A 16,209-nucleotide genomic window follows, 5' to 3' on the forward strand; every position below is an offset into this window, starting at 1 on the left:
AGATGGATTTCTACACTGAATTGAGAAGGAATTAAAAATATTTTTCATGCTAAAAGGTAAAAGGTCCACAGGATGTCGCTATTGCATCTTCATATGCAGGCAGAGCCATGGACTACGTGCCATGTGGACGCACTGGCTGCTGGCAATGAAAAACAAATCCATAGAAAATACTGGTCATTTTTACATATAAACTGATACTAATTGTATTGTAGAACAACACTATTTTGTCGCTTTTGTGCATTTTAGAAATTTATTTTTATTTATTAATTTTTATAAAAAATATATTTTATCAACTTTTATACAAACTATGTATTAAATCCACGAATTGTACTCATCATAATTGTTTAAAGTTTTACATATATTTAATTAGAACGGGTTAAAATAAGTAAGCTACCTATTCAGTAGACGCAGTGTGACGCAGCGTGGACTATTTGATTGACAGCCCGCGCGTCCAGTAATCAATGAATGGCCGCCCGTGCCTTTACTGCAACTAGCCAATAGGCTGCTCGCTGTGTCATACGGACCCGCCCACTTTGAGGGCGTCAGCATGAAGCTAAGGTCATTTTCATTCGGGAACTACCAGCTTCAGAGTCTGCAGGTTGAACAGCCAGTGATCGCTAGGAATCAAGCAGTAAGACCGAAAACACACAGCCAGCATGTCTCTGTCCAACAAACTCACCCTGGACAAGGTGGACGTGAAGGGAAAGCGTGTCATTATGAGGTAAGTTTATTTTTCACAGCACAGTTAACATAGTTAGCTGCTATGACTACAGTTTATAATATTAATTTAAAATTTTACGTTTTTAGCTGCGATATTACCCTGAAAATGTAATTATATATTTGTGTATGTGTATATTTAGAGAATCCTCCTGCTGGTTTGTTGAATTACACACTCTGCAGTGTTAAAACTCCATCAGAATGAATGGTAGCGGTTCAGCCCACAGGAAGTGGGCAAGCTGGCATGTCACATATCACGTTTTTGCAATATCCCTGTAAGACCCCCATTTACGGCCTTTATTAGGCAACCTTTCACATTTCCTTAACGTCCAGCAACTGTACATATTTTTTAAATTCGCTTATAAATGTACTTGTGTGTGTCTAAATAATATTAAAGATAAACTTAAGAGGAATTCACCATTTGCTCCCTCTACTGGAGAACATAACCTCGGCTTAAGCTACAGAACTATCGATCTATCGTCAGATATATCTCCTCAGTGTCATAATATTTACGTCTGTGACTAAATTTCATGTGTTTTATCGGTCACTAAACATTCTTAGTACCTGAAATATCACGAATACCGGCCAGCAGGATGGACTGTTTAGCATAGCTGAGCAGAACGCTGAGGCCTGCGTGGGCTTCACCAGTTTTACCATTTCTAAATAGAATATCTCTAAAATACATAGGTTATAAAGGCTTGCTTAGGACATACTAATACATAATTATGTGTCCTTCTATCTGAGTGTTGTTTAGAGCTGGGGATGCCACCTTAACGACTAGTCCGACAGCTCTTTTTTCTATTTAATGTTTTATTGGTTTCAAAGTGATTGCAATATACAGGAAAACGCACATTAATTAATCTCATCAAACAAGCAAAAAACAGTGTTATAAGCACTGAAATATTGTTTGAAATAAATAAAAACAGAAGTATAAGAAATATTACACAGCTACAAGTAAGTCAAATTTAATACAACAGTTCTTTTTTATTTTAATAATTTTAAATTCTTTAAATCTAGAAGTAAATAGGGCATACATGATGGTCTGTAGACTTCCATGGATCACTAATGATCTCCAATTGAAATGAATAGGGCATACATGATGGTCTGTAGACTTCCATGGATAACAAATGCCACCTTAATGACTAGTACAATGGCTCTTTTTCATTTCTGTGATGTTAAATCCTAATAATGCAAGCTACTGTGTACAAAATTCCAGCTGTAGGCTTCTTTGGGTTATAATGGGCTGTAGACTTGAATCACAAATGATCTCCAATAAATATATAAAAAGGGAATACATGATGGTCTGTAAACTTGTGTGTCACAAATGATCTCCAGTAACAATGAATAGGGCATATATGATGGTCTGTAGACTTCCATGAATCACAAATAATCACCAATAGTCATAAATAGGGCATACATGATGGATTTTAGGTTTTCATGGATCCCAAATGATCTTTAATAAAAATAATAGGGCATACATTATGGTCTATAGACTTCCGTGGATCACAAATCCATCAGACAGCAACAGGGCTTAGAATATCACATAGAGGCTTCCTTGGGGTACAAATTACCTTTAAAAGACATTAGGTTACAAAAAAGAATAACCAGCTGATTGTACAAGTGGGATGATGTGTGCTGATAGACTGGGTCTTTGCCTGTATGTAGGCTTCCATGATGTATTAAAATTGTAACTTCAAAGTGGTGTCTAGAATCATAAATAAGTATAGTGGGTTCTAATGATGGTCTTTACAATTCACCCTTCCTCATGAAAGAACTTCCCAAGGATTGGTATGGATGCAGCCTTTAAACGTCATTCCAACTTTTAGTGTAATAATGTGTCCTTCTAATGCTGGAGTCATCCATCCTTCTTTACTGCCACAGCTTTACCATGTGTTGTTTCAATGGCCTTGGGTATCAATAGAATGGCAGACAGGGCTGATCATTCATTCTGCCTGAGAGCACCAGGCTGATGCGGGGCATAGAGAAGGGAGGGGGCTAGGTGTTACGTAAGCCGCTGTAGCAGGGGATCTTGTGTGAACGTGCCATAGTGTGCGTGCATATAAGTAAGTGTGTTCTTGGGAGCTCCCAGTGACACATAATGAGGGGTAGAGAAACTTTCCGCATGCAGATGAACTGCAAACCTCTAAGAGGCACCCTGGCTCATTATACTCATTTTGTTCCTAAAACATGCTCAGAAGCATCATGGAAATGAACAGACTCATAAAATCCCAGTGCTGTAAAACTAATAGTTTCTGTTCTGATTAATCAGCACTGAGTCAGTTCAGTAAGACACATAGTATGTGCTGCAAAAACTGGTGGTACGAACATTGCCTCCTTTTGGGCTGCTGTAGTACTGAAATATTAAAAGCAGTGATATTTGATACGATTTAAAAGGCCTTATATGAGCAGTTGTGTGTTGCAGTGCTATAGTAATGAAAAGGCTCTATTGGAATGTTTAGTCAAGTTGTTGTTCTACATCTTTGCTATGATAACTTGTTAAACCCAAAAGTACAAATATAAAAAATTATCAAAAACATAAATAAAAACATCCTGATACTATGTTCTTCTTAAGATAATTATTCAACCACCATTCAACCACAGGTATAGAAAAATAGAATGTTTTATATAGTAAAGTTAGTAATTTAAGTACTCTATTTGTATTTGTGGAAAAAAGTTATCTGTAAGCTCTAGATTCATTTTTAGCTAGTCAAGAGAATAATTTAATTTACAGCTTTGGTTATGGTCATCAGTTTTCTCCTAATCATTTAATGAGCTACATTTATTTTTGCACCCCTTGTAGCTATGACCGAAACCAAATTATTACAAGTAACTGTAAAATGAACCGGTTATATCTCTTCTGCTTGAAGTTTACTGAATACTAAGTACTTATTTTTTTAATGCAGGGTTGACTTCAACGTTCCCATGAAGGACAAGGCCATCACAAACAACCAGAGGTAAATTACATCTTTTTGCAGCATTCTTATCATAATAATTCCAGTCATTTTATTATATCGTTCTATTATATATAATTCTTTCTCCACACAGGATCAAAGCTGCAGTCCCGTCCATCCAGCACTGTTTAGACAACGGTGCTAAAGCTGTGGTGCTGATGAGTCACTTGGGCCGGCCTGATGGTGTCCCCATGCCTGACAAGTACTCTCTGGAGCCTGTGGTTGCAGAACTTAAGACCCTTCTGGGGAAGTAGGTGAACTGTATGGTACAGCTTTTATCTGTCATGCAACATAGAGTTTAATCTTTAAACACAGGGTCAAACATGTAGGACAATGAGCACTGACTATTAGTCTTTATCTTTCATCACCTATTGAGATTACAAAGAACTAAGATGTATATAGAATATATACCTTGTTTGGTTAGGTGCTGTCTTTTCTTTGACCAAAAGAGGTGTTCTAAGTCTGGATCTCCTAAACTGTGGTCTAGGTTGTCTGCAGCGTGAATGCAATTTTTAGATGGTTCCTGTTTTCAGACCAATTACAGAAAGTTGAGGTGCACTATCGGCAGCCTTGAAACAAAAAGGAACAATAAAGAAACAGCATTATATGGTGGAATCAAGTTCTCCGTCACAGGCATTTGCATCATGCAGTAGTATGGATGAAGACTCTTGTATCTGCTGTAGCTGTAGATTATTTCTTATTAATAAACAGAAATAATATCAGATTTAGTTATCACTGGTCTCTGTGCATACCTTTTAAACAATGGAATCATAATTACATGTAAGAGGTAAGTTTTTTGCCTGCATTTATATTCCTTTCCTATGTCTTTCAGAGATGTTACGTTCTTGAAAGACTGTGTGGGTCCAGAAGTGGAGAAGGCCTGTGCTGATCCTGCTGCAGGTTCCGTTATTCTCCTGGAGAACCTTCGCTTCCACGTTGCTGAGGAGGGCAAGGGCAAAGATGCTGCAGGCAACAAGGTGAGGACTAGACGGGGATAAAATGCTTAGTCATTGTCTGGTTGAGAGCAGACAGTTTAAATACCTGGAATTGATGTGAAAAATAGGGCCGTTGAGAGAACAAGCTAGCATTGTTCATGCTTTAATATAATAAGCGTTGATGGTCATGCAGTTTTGAGAACGGTTAATAAATCAGTGCGTAATTGTTCAATAGACATCACTGTCTAGTCCATTATAGTACTTAGTTAGGGTTTAAAATTGCATAGATTATTTGATAATTTGAGTGTTGCAATTGATTCAAAACCTACCTATAATAACAATAATGTTCAGTTAACATTTGTATGTTAGATAGAGATGTTTTGGCAGCATAAAGGGGACCTACACATGATTAGGCAAAACTGTACTGCACCTGTGGTTCTCGTGCTAATGCCACACTCGCCCAATTGATACATTTGTCCATTCAGCAAAACCGTCCATTCAGATTAATCATTGTAGAGAACAGCTCAGCAGAAACATAGCAGAGTGAATAGACTGGATCTCATACTAAACAAACACAAGGTTGGTCTGCATGCCTACCACTCTGAAAGGGCAGAGGCTGCAGCTGGACATTGCTGAAGTGTATGCTTGGCCTTTTGACATTTACAGGAAGGGCACTGAGGTGGCCATGAGTGAACGTGTTGCTTTTCTGGTCCACAGAGCCCTGACTGGAATGCAGTGTAGGGAAGGAGAGATGAAGAAAGTTGAAGGGGGGAGGGTGGGGGTAACACACACATGACCCGATGACCTTTCTGGGGTTCTAATGATGGTACAGTAGGAGATGATGCTTTTTGTAGAGTGGGTTTTTTTTTGCAAACCCACTCTACAACTCTAGTTCAGGAGTTGCAGCAGAAATCCGATCTAAGCTAAACTGATATGACCCTCTGGGGCGATATGATTTAAATTGTGAATATGGTATATGAATATGATTATTTCTGCAGTCTTTTGTTGAAGTGTTGAAAGTAACCAACTTTTTGTTTTTGGCTTTAGTACAATTTAAATAAATGCAATTTATTTAATGCAATTTAAATACATGATGTTTTGGCTCATAAGAGTTTGTAATTCTTCCCCCTTCAGACCAAAGCATCTCAGGAGGAGATAAACTCTTTCAGGGCCTCCCTGTCCAAGCTGGGTGACATCTACGTTAACGATGCCTTCGGAACCGCACACAGAGCCCACAGGTATACCTCTGTTTCATGAAGTTTAGTTTTAACACTGCTTATCTTTATTTCAGTAGGTATGAAAGGAATTGTAAATATGGATATTCCACTAAGATAACTTTACCTTTTTCTTCTTTACTTCAGCTCCATGGTGGGAGTGGACCTTCCTCAGAAGGCTGCAGGCTTTCTGATGAAGAAGGAGCTGGATTATTTTGCCATGGCCTTGGAGAAACCACAGAGACCTTTCCTGGCCATCCTTGGAGGGTGAGTCTCATCACTGTTAATATAAGCACAGACAAGATATTTTGTATATACTTTCTGGGTAGTATGCAGTTGAGACAGGCTTAATAAATTGTTCAGATAAATCTATATAAAAAAAAATTTTATGCCTAAAAACTTATGACAAGTTTTGTAGTTAACCACAACCCCATTCACAAACCTTCAAAATGTGAGATTGGGTAAACCTTACAGACTGTAGGCTATTAAAAACAAAATCAATTAACAATACAAAGTTTTACATGTCCCGTAATGGTAGGGAGGAGGTTGATCAAAAAATATATATTAATCCTACTTTGTGAGTCCTAATTCAAGCCAGTGAAAAAATTACAATTCATTAACTGTGAAGAACCTTCAATGAACGCATCAGTGACAGTCCAGGAATAGATAGGTTTATCTTCTTATGTAATCTGGCCACATGTGTGACAGTGCCCTGTTTAACTGGATTAAATCATACTAAACAAGTGTCCAGCAGACTGCAGGGGCCTACCACTGCACAAACTGCAGCTAAACACCTGTCCCCTTTGGAAGAAGGTCAAAGTCTATAACAATGCTTGTCTGTTGTGCAATGACCCTTTATCACAAGGGTTCTGTTTTTTGACCAGAACCTGGTTAGCTAAGAATCTCAGTAAATGATAAGTAGGCCTCTTTGAGTGGTCAGCTCATTTTCACAAAAAAATAGTTGACAGTTAAGCTTGGAAATCTTATCTTAAGAGCAGATGATTGTATTCAGGTGAGGTTTGAGAGAAAAGATAATGTCCAATCATTTTGAGATGTTTCATAAATGGTAGCTGATTTTGTAAGACTATTGTAAAAGTGACCCCTACAACACCAAATACGCCCCTGCATGCTCATTGGCCAGTGCTGATTTGCAGTGATTACTTCAGTGTTGAGTGAACTCAGTCACTGGCGTTAAGCCAGACACACCAAGTATAATCTGTGCAAACAGTGTAAACATTGGCCTCAGTTTATCCAGGCCTGCAAATCTTCTCCAGATCTTATTGTGTCTTTCACACCCATCCCAAACCCAAAACACTCCAGTATCACACTTGCAGTGAAATGTGAAATGAATGTAGTTTGTGCCTGTTGTCCTTAATGGTTCAATGATGTTTGCAGGGCCAAGGTCAAAGATAAGATTCAGCTGATCAACAACATGCTGGACAAAGTCAACGAGATGATCATTGGGGGTGGCATGGCTTTCACCTTCCTCAAGGTTCTCAAGAACATGGAGGTAAGTGGCCTTAAAGAAGTGCTATTCATATTTTTATTAATGTATCAATTTGTTGAGGTGGTAGCATCCATTTCTGAGATGAACAACCATATTTACAGGATTTTAATTGTTACCAAATTAAGACCTGTTCAGACCAAAATATGTGATCTATTGTGGCATTATGTGGTCTCAGTATGACTTTACTATGGTACTAACAAAATACTCCATGGCATGTGGTGGTGTCCAGCATGTAAGTGCAGGCAACAATATGTGTGCTTCCACTATCTGTCTTAGTTTCTAGTTTAGTCTTCCTTTCTATCTCTCTTTTGTCTGGATAATTATAGAAATACTGAGTTGGGCATCATTTCATGGCTGCACTTCCTGTATCAATTGTTTCAAATCAAAAGCCCTCTGCAGTGTTGTAAATGAGACTTTATCACATTTTGTAAAATTCTGGTGCCTACATTAAAGTGAAAGCATTTTATATTTTATATTTTTATATTTATTTTTGTATAAATATTAAACATTACAAACAAGCACCCAATTGCCCTTTTTTCATTACTTTCCACTGTCAGGAGGTATTCTAATGTTTACAAGATACTGAAACCTTTATTTAACCATTATCCTGTTTCCAGCTAAGTGTTCTCCTTTTTTATTGGAACAGATTGGAACGTCTTTGTTTGATGAGGAGGGATCCAAAATCGTGAAGGACCTTATGGCCAAGGCAGAGAAGAATGGCGTCAAGATCACTCTCCCTGTCGACTTTGTCATTGCAGACAAGTTTGATGAGAATGCCAAGACCAATACTGCTACAGTAGAAGCTGGCATTCCAGCTGACTGGATGGTAGGATGTTTAAAAAATGGACAGTTGTTTCAGTTATTGTTTGCCTGAATTAATGCTGAGGAACACATTTTTCGTTCATGTTTTAAAGTTGTCTTCTCTTTTTGTGTGGTTTAGGGTCTGGACTGTGGTCCTGAGAGCTCCAAGGTCTATTCAGAGGCTGTGAGCAGAGCCAAGCAGATTGTGTGGAACGGACCTGTTGGTGTGTTTGAGTGGGACAACTTTGCTAAGGGAACCAAAAATCTGATGGACAAAGTTGTAGAAGTGACCAAAAACGGCTGCATTACCATCATTGGTAAGTATGGTAAAACACTGACATGTTCAGATATGCGCTTGTAAAACCTTTTACAGTTATGTTCACACTAGTGCATACTACTTTTGAGCACAATCAGTACAAGTCAGTATGTGGGGTGTCTGAATGTAAATAGTCATTGGCCAGCTTGATGAGTCTCATAATCTGCTATTTTTCTGTGGCTCTTGTTCTCAGGTGGCGGAGACACAGCTACCTGCTGCGCTAAGTGGGACACTGAGGACAAAGTCAGCCATGTGAGCACAGGAGGTGGAGCTAGTCTGGAGCTTCTAGAGGGTGAGTATTTACTGGAGTGGAAGGAAGGTGAATTACAGTGCGTAGGTGTGGGTGTGTGCATAATGTTGCTTTACATCACTAATAACAATTGAGTAACAATATAAGAGCATGCATGTGAATGTGACTGACAGTTTACTAATTATAAACTATATTTTTGTTCTGCACCATTCACAGGTAAAGTCCTGCCTGGTGTAGATGCCCTCAGCAGTGCATAAAGACCTGGTGCTTGGTCTGCTGAAGCTGGAGTGCTCTCTACCCTGAAGAGGCCGTGGCTCTTGTTCATTCACTCAGCGCTTGTTCGACACTATCACCTATCAGGGACGCAAATGACGAATACCCTTTTCTCTGCTGCATCAACGGCTGATGGTGTGCAGTGCTGGACTCTCTCACTGGTTCTTCATAAATGTTCAGTTACTCCACCAATGTGTTATTACCATATTGCCTACTGGGAGGCCTCACTCACACAGACAGTATACTGGGTCCTTCTGCTCTGTTTTCCAGTAAGAAGAGTGTAATCCCTGCAGCTTAGTGCCGTTAGTAGGTTTACCTCTCATTCTATTTGTCATTTGTTTCACCTGCTGAAGTGTTAGTTTATGTATGTGTCTATTTGTGTCCTCCTTGTATAACTAATAAGAGTATTTACCATACATCGAACATGTAAAGATGAAAATGTGGCGTGTGTGTGTGATGTTACTGTAGAGTTTATATTTTATATTTGTTGCCTCTTTGCAGAAACTGTATGTGAAACTGTAGACACTTTTTTCCCCCTCATAATGCACTTGTCATCCTGGTTCTATTGCTTACGGTAAGATAAATTCTCCCCAGTGGGTTCTCACAGATGGGCTGACCCAGGTAGTCTGTCATTGAATATAAATAAAAAAGTGAAAATAATTAATCTGAATCTGTTATTCATTTCTTATTTATGTATATGATGTGTACTATACTATACTCTTCACACAATGCCACATGTTGGGAAACAAGAACCAGTATCATGACTTTTTTCTTGTCTTATGGAAGATAAATGACACAGCACTGAACTGTAAGATATGCACGTTCGGTCCCCTGCATTAAATATGTATGTCATTTCTTTCTGTCACTAGTTTGTTTGGAAAGACCTTTCTCACCAGATGCAACCAGTCATGATCATAGCCACCACTGTGCCTTCTGTGATATATGTCTGATACATATGAGACTGTGTATAGAGAAGTTAAATGCTGCACCACTTTGGAAATTGAAAATGATGTCCATCTTGCACCCCTTGCCTCAGGCCTCAGTTCAATTCTGATAATCCATCTCTCCTTGTCATGAGCACACTGGCCATTGTTCAATCTCAGTCACAAGGTAGCATTTCACAACTTAAACAGGTTTGGGTATTTCAGAGCTGTGTCCTGAGGTAACACTGATAAGTTAACATATTTCTTGCTCATGACTTCTGGCATGTCAGTAAATTGGATAACTGTCTGATGTTGAGTGGGTAGTAAATATGGATACAACTTCCAGCTCAGCGTGTAGTGTAGACATGAACAAAAAACTTGCTATGTATGCTGGCTTAAATACCCCAAAATAAAAACAAAAAAATGTAAGAAATTTAAGTGGTGTTTTAAAAGTAACAAAATTTTGAAAGGAGGGACGTGCCTGAAGCCCCTTCCAATTTTAACATCCACCGAATACGATCTTTATCTTGTTCACATGTTCTCATGAGTCTTTGCAACCCTTCACCGACATGTCTCCTCAATGTTCAAATTTCCTTCTTGACTCCACTTGTCAGAGAGGGGAAAACGGAGAGGGACAACAGGTGATGCTAAAAGAGTGGGGAGGAGGAAAGAAGCCAGGTTTCCAAAGAAAAAAAACTAAAAAGAAAATAATAAGGTAATGAGTATAAATGATAAACAGGGTGTTCATTCATTTGAGTTCACATGTGTATTTCATTCATTTTAAATATGAATTATTTAAAATATTTAAATAATTCCCACTCTATAAATGCATAGCCTCGAGTCCTAATTTCTTTGCTGTATTGGCAAACAGGTATTGTAGTAGCTAGTAGTGGACTGTTTATTGTACTACATGCCCCATGATGCAATGGGTGCGCTCTACTAGGTCCGCCCACACGTGCTGAGGCAAGCTGCTGTGGCAACATGTGACTCTAAACAGCTGGCTGGGAAAGAGGAAAGACAAAGGAAGAAAGAAAATAATAAGTTAATCAAAGTAGTGTAAACCACGTAACAGAGTGTTTTATACATTCATTTGAGTTTACAGGTGCGTTTCATTAATTGTAATGTCAATTATTTTTTTCGTAGTGTTGTTTGAACTACATGTCCCATAATGCAATGCACTAATTAGCCCCGCCCTCACCTGCTGAGGTGAGCTGCTGTGACAACAGGTTACTCTAAACAGCTGGGAAAGTGAGAAGAAGCCGGGTTTTCAAAGAAATTGCAAAAAAAACAAACTAAGAAAGAAAATAATAAGGTAATAAGAGTGCTGTAAAGGCTGTAACGGGCAGTCCGGCGTTTTTAAAGCTGGTTTTAGAGGAAGCAGAGCTGTCTGGGTCCTTCAGTGTTTGTGTCCTTTCATCGAGAGAACAACTGGGCGCGCGACACAAAAGGCTCGTGCTGCTGCTGCTGTGTTGAATAAGAGCTTGGAGAAGAGGGAGAGAAAGAGAGAGAGAGAGCGGGAAAGAGGGTGAAATGGGAGAAAGGATTAGACTGGGGGTGTTTAAACTGTTGTGGGGGGTTTAGGAAGACCAGCTCGGCGAGGAAAGTAAAGTTTTTAGCCTGTAGCTGCGTATCTTCTGAGGTCCAGCCCGAGCCTGTTCACTCACCGTTGGATGTGAGTATAAGTATCTGTAGCTGCGTGTTTGTGTTTTTTTTGTTGTGTGTGTACTCTGCAGTGACCGCTGGTACAAGTCACTGCAAGAGATGATTCGTCACGTTCATGTAAAATCTCACACGTGAAGCGAGGGCGGATATTTTCCACCACCCTGTGCTTAGCCTGTCTGTGTTATGAGTTGGATAATATTTAACTCTAAACATGGTAAACTGAGTTAAGCAACTCTTTTGTTTGTGTGTTTTCTGTTTTAGAAAAGGCATGTGCAGCGACAGGCGCGGATGAAGCCATGATTTCAGTAGAGGAGTGGAACCCAGACGAGGTTTCAGCGTGGATGGCTGATATTGGCTTTCCTCTTTACGCTCAGAGCTTTTTAGGTAAATACTGGAGCTGTATGTTTTGACTATGGCAAGCTGTTTTAGCCTAAACAGTCTCAAACAGTAAAAAAAATCTAATTTAAAATCTCAGTGTTTTTATACTATTAAAATGTTTATTTCAGACGTCAACACAACTGAAATGCACTTTTATTGATAAATATATTCTAACTAGTGCTATTACCTATAATATGTTCCTAATTATATGTTCCTTTTAGTCAAAATTGTAGTTCCAGATATGCAGTACAATTCTAAAGTTTGAAGACACCTTAATTCAGTGGTTTTTCATTATGTAGCCTGCATTGTAGATTACAACTAAAGTCAACATGTAAATATTGGATAAACACTAAAAAAGTGTTAAACAAAGCAGAATATATTTTATATTTTAGATTCTTCAAAGCAGACTTAGATGGCTATGTTCACATTACCAGGCTGACGTGAATCAAATCTGATATTTTGCTCAATGTGGTTCAGATCTGATTTTTACATGGCTGTGTGAATGTGCCAATTGTTTTGAATCAGTTTTGAGTCACTTTCATATGTGGTCCTAAATCTGATACATATCAGATCAATGGACATGAAACATGACTGTGAATGGTCAAATCAAAATTTTTACGTCTTTTTGCTTTTACGCATCTCTCTGTTCAGCTGTGCAACTACAGCTGCAAAAAACAGCAAACACAAGCCACATGAATTTTTTTCACCTCCTCGAACTGAGCATGTACTTCAGACCAGCTGTTTTCTCTCCACTTGAGCAAAAGATTCTCCACATATTAGCTGCTAACGCATCTATTTTACTTTTATAAAGCTACGAGTCGTCTCTCAAATATGTTTTTTGTTGTTGAAGAAGGTGATGTTAATACACATCAATGTGCGCATGTGAGGTGTTTCAGAGACATATTCCTTTACATTACACACAAATACAGGTCACTTACATTTATGAATATGAATCGTCAATGTAGCCAAAGATGATCTGAGCAAATAATTGGATTTGGGCAATGTGGCTTGTAATGTGAACGTAGCCTTAGTCTTACTTAGGTGACTGCTTTGCACATCTTGCCATTTTCTTAGTCAGCTTTATGAGGTTGTCACCTTCTAACGGATTTCAGTTACCAGCTGAGCCTCGTCAAGAGTTAATTACTTAAGTTTCTTTTCCTCTTAATGTGTTTAAGAGCATCAGTTGTGTTGTGAAGAGTAAATAGCCCTATTTGAGTAATGTTCTAATCCATATTATGTCAAGAACTACTCAACTAAGTAAAAAAATAAGTGCTTCAAGAAATAAAGGTCCGTAAATCCTTAAGTGCAGCAAAGACCAACAAAACATTATGATGAAAATGGCTCTCATCAGGACTGCTCCAGGAAAGGAAGCCCAAGAGTAACCTCTGTTACACAGGATAAGGTTATCACAGTTACCTGCCTCAGAAACCGCAAGTTAAAAGCATCCCAGATAAGCCCATTTAAATAATTTAAATCAGTGATTTGGTTTGTTGAACACTTTGAAGTTACTACATGATTCCTTATGTTCCTTCGTAGTCTGGATTACTTATATTTATAGATTTGTATATCTAATGTTACTACCAGTGAGTATTTTAAAGTTGATATCTGAAATGTGTCAGTGTAGTAAAAAGTACTTTACAGAGGTCTGTAATATGTGTTTTTATTAAACTCTAAATTAGGACTATCCCAGGTGTCATTTTAGGATAAAACAGCTTGCAATAGTTGATTTTTTTTCACTTTACGTTCTGTAACCGTTTACTCTTTAAACACAAGGGGGTGCTCGAGTGCTGTTTACAATATTACAACCAACAGTATGAGTAATTCATTGTTCACTGCAAAAAAATCTTCTTTCTTCACAGAAAATGAAGTTTCTGGACTGGAGCTACTGGAAATCACGGATTCACTCTTAGGTGACTTTTTATTTAAAATTTTATTGGTTCTGTAGCTTGTTTGTCTATCAACAGAGGATTTAATCCACCAATAGAAGAGTTGTTTCAAAGGATTGAGCTCTTCAGCTCTTTGATGATTACCCACAGGGTGTGTAGGCCTTTATGTGTGTGTGCAAGTGTGTGTGGTTGTGTCATGAGGCAATATACACAGTACTCCTCATGCTCAGCCACTGTCTTTTCTTTGTGGAAAGAAAAGTAAATGGGGTAGATGTCTCGATGTGCATGCCTGACTCCACATTCTGTGTGTTTCAAAGGCCTATCAAGTATTTTGGGAAAGAGATTTTTTCGCTTTTACTTAAAACATTTTTAAATATATTTATTTGTTAAGTGATTTTTATTTCCTTCAAGTGTTTTACCTTTTTTAAAGCCTGAATTGGAGCCTTAACCTTTCACTCTTAGCCAGTCATTTACCTGATCACACGTTATTGATTAAATGCAAGTATCATATTTTTCAGAAAGGGAGTCATGTGCTTTTCTTGTGCAAGGCTGTGGATGTCAGCACTTTACAGAAAAAATGCCCATTGAGCAGGGATACTATCTTGGCTTACTTATTTTGAAGGTTTTAGTTTAATGGCTTGATTCAGTCACACCAGACTGATTTAATGGGCATAGACAACAATGAATCGACTGACTCATCAATGTTAGCTGTTTAATGTAGACCAGGTTTCAGGTGTGTTTAGGAAACTGACACATAGGGTATAATCTTATGGGAGTTTAGCTGTTGAGCCTTTCTGCTGACTCAGCTAGTGAATAAACTATTGTAGTGTTAAGGTATTAACAATGCCAGTGTTGTTTTTGGTATATGTACAGTGCCATTCAAAAGTCTGGACATCTTTAAATTGTGTTTTTTCATTATATATTAAAAAATCTGCATTGTAGATTAATACTGAAATCATTCAAACTATGACAAAAAATATATTGACTAGTCAACTAAGTAACAAATAAAAAAATATATTTTAAGAAATTAAGTAATTAATCTATTGTCAAAATATATTATGGACAACCTCAATTTAGAAAAGGTCACAGTAACAGGGACAGTATGGAAAATACAAAAAAAAAAATTCTAACATTTTTTTTTCTTACATACTTATTTTGTTGCAAACACTATGAAACAAAATAATGTTTTGTCTAGTCAACTTCATTTTATTTGTTAATATACATCCTACATTTCAGCTCTGCAACTGAAATGTAATGCATCGTCATCAGTCATACCAGTAATCCAGGTGTTTTGGGAAGAAATGGATGCTTCGTACTCTAAACCAAAGAATAAAAGCATTATCCAGACCGTCATGAACACTAACTTTAAAAGCTAGGGTCTGTCATTAAATGGGGTTGTGACCAGACAACACATAAAAAATCTTAGGTCCATACTTTCTGCAATGAAATAAGTTAAAGTAAATGTAAAACACTGTTATTGTTATTCTTATTCTTCTTTTTTTTTTTTTTTTTTTTTTTGCATTGCTCATACTGTCCTAAACTTTCATAATTTGAGGTTTTGTAGCAAGATGGGTGTTCTATTTATAATAATTAGAATTATGCCAGCATGTGCGGAAACTACATTGATCATCTTCATCTGTACCTTGGGGCCAGATTCCATGGGACACCAGCAGAAGTCTTGTTGAGTCAATGTCTCGATTAGTCAAACCTATAGTGGTCGGCAAACGGGGGACTGACTCAGTGTTGTGACTCAGCATTGTTAATGGCTGGTTCATGTACATGACAGTGGGACAAACTGTAATCGGTAATATAAAGAGCCAGGCTTTACCATACAAGTGTGTGAAAAACCAAGAATGACAAGAAGGCATGTGATCAACATAACATATTTAAGCTGCAACTCACCGTTTATACCCAGTCAGTTTTTTGAAGACTGAGGCAGACTGATTGAACAAGTGAAAGTGGTCCGTATTTAGTATGATGTCTTTTGCCCATTATAACAGCTTTAAAAACACTGTTTGTAACTAAGAGTATTTTAATTCTTATTTAAGGGATTTTCACCTCTGGCCTTTGTTCTGTGAAATTATGTTCTGTGAAATTCATGGACTCGGTCTGCTCTGCACTGTTGTTTTCAGGTCCATCAATAGATTTGTAATAATGTTTAGGCCATTACCTCTGAAAGCCAGGGATAAACCTTGGGCCTTCAGATTCAGCCTTTTGACTAAACTGCAACAGACTGTCTTAACTTATCCTAAGTTATAAGTAATGATCCAAAAAAATGATTAATTTGCATCACCAAAGCATTTTTTCTCACAATGACTAGGATAGTGGTAAAATACTAGTAACGATATGTAGTTTAAGTTTATTTAATAATATAAATGTCAGGGTCGGTTTAATAC

The 16,209-nt window shown here is 37.9% G+C and overlaps 2 protein-coding genes across 5 annotated transcripts in view; both read left to right on the forward strand.

Annotated features, from left to right (window-relative positions):
- Positions 1-557: 557 nt before the first annotated feature.
- Positions 558-9,624, forward strand: pgk1 (phosphoglycerate kinase 1). Its single transcript, XM_007244463.4, has 11 exons — positions 558-721; positions 3,621-3,671; positions 3,763-3,918; positions 4,501-4,645; positions 5,738-5,841; positions 5,965-6,084; positions 7,213-7,327; positions 7,971-8,150; positions 8,265-8,442; positions 8,635-8,733; positions 8,908-9,624. The coding sequence occupies exons 1-11, from the start codon at positions 657-659 to the stop codon at positions 8,946-8,948; spliced, it is 1,254 nt and encodes a 417-aa protein (XP_007244525.2). The 5' UTR covers positions 558-656; the 3' UTR covers positions 8,949-9,624.
- A 1,480-nt stretch (positions 9,625-11,104) lies between these two features.
- amot (angiomotin) overlaps positions 11,105-16,209 on the forward strand; it is a 50,541-nt gene continuing 45,436 nt past the window's right edge. For 3 of the 4 annotated variants that reach the window (XM_007244457.4, XM_007244458.4, XM_007244459.4), the window contains exons 1-3: positions 11,216-11,559; positions 11,811-11,933; positions 13,787-13,837. In XM_007244457.4, the coding sequence (XP_007244519.3) occupies positions 11,846-11,933; positions 13,787-13,837 (139 nt within the window). In that variant the 5' untranslated portion in view covers positions 11,216-11,559; positions 11,811-11,845. The other variant, XM_049466722.1, reaches the window with a different exon arrangement.

This window comes from Astyanax mexicanus, chromosome 17 (genome assembly GCF_023375975.1).
Source record: "Astyanax mexicanus isolate ESR-SI-001 chromosome 17, AstMex3_surface, whole genome shotgun sequence".
NCBI classification, from domain to species: domain Eukaryota; kingdom Metazoa; phylum Chordata; class Actinopteri; order Characiformes; family Acestrorhamphidae; genus Astyanax; species Astyanax mexicanus.

Bases quoted from the DNA above. Each gene is read 5' to 3' on its own strand.
- pgk1 (XM_007244463.4), top strand. From the start codon at position 657: ATGTCTCTGTCCAACAAACTCACCCTGGACAAGGTGGACGTGAAGGGA. The intron at 6,085-7,212 runs GTGAGTCTCATC...TGATGTTTGCAG, and splicing joins TTCCTGGCCATCCTTGGAGG to GGCCAAGGTCAAAGATAAGA. The intron at 8,734-8,907 runs GTGAGTATTTAC...CACCATTCACAG, and splicing joins TAGTCTGGAGCTTCTAGAGG to GTAAAGTCCTGCCTGGTGTA.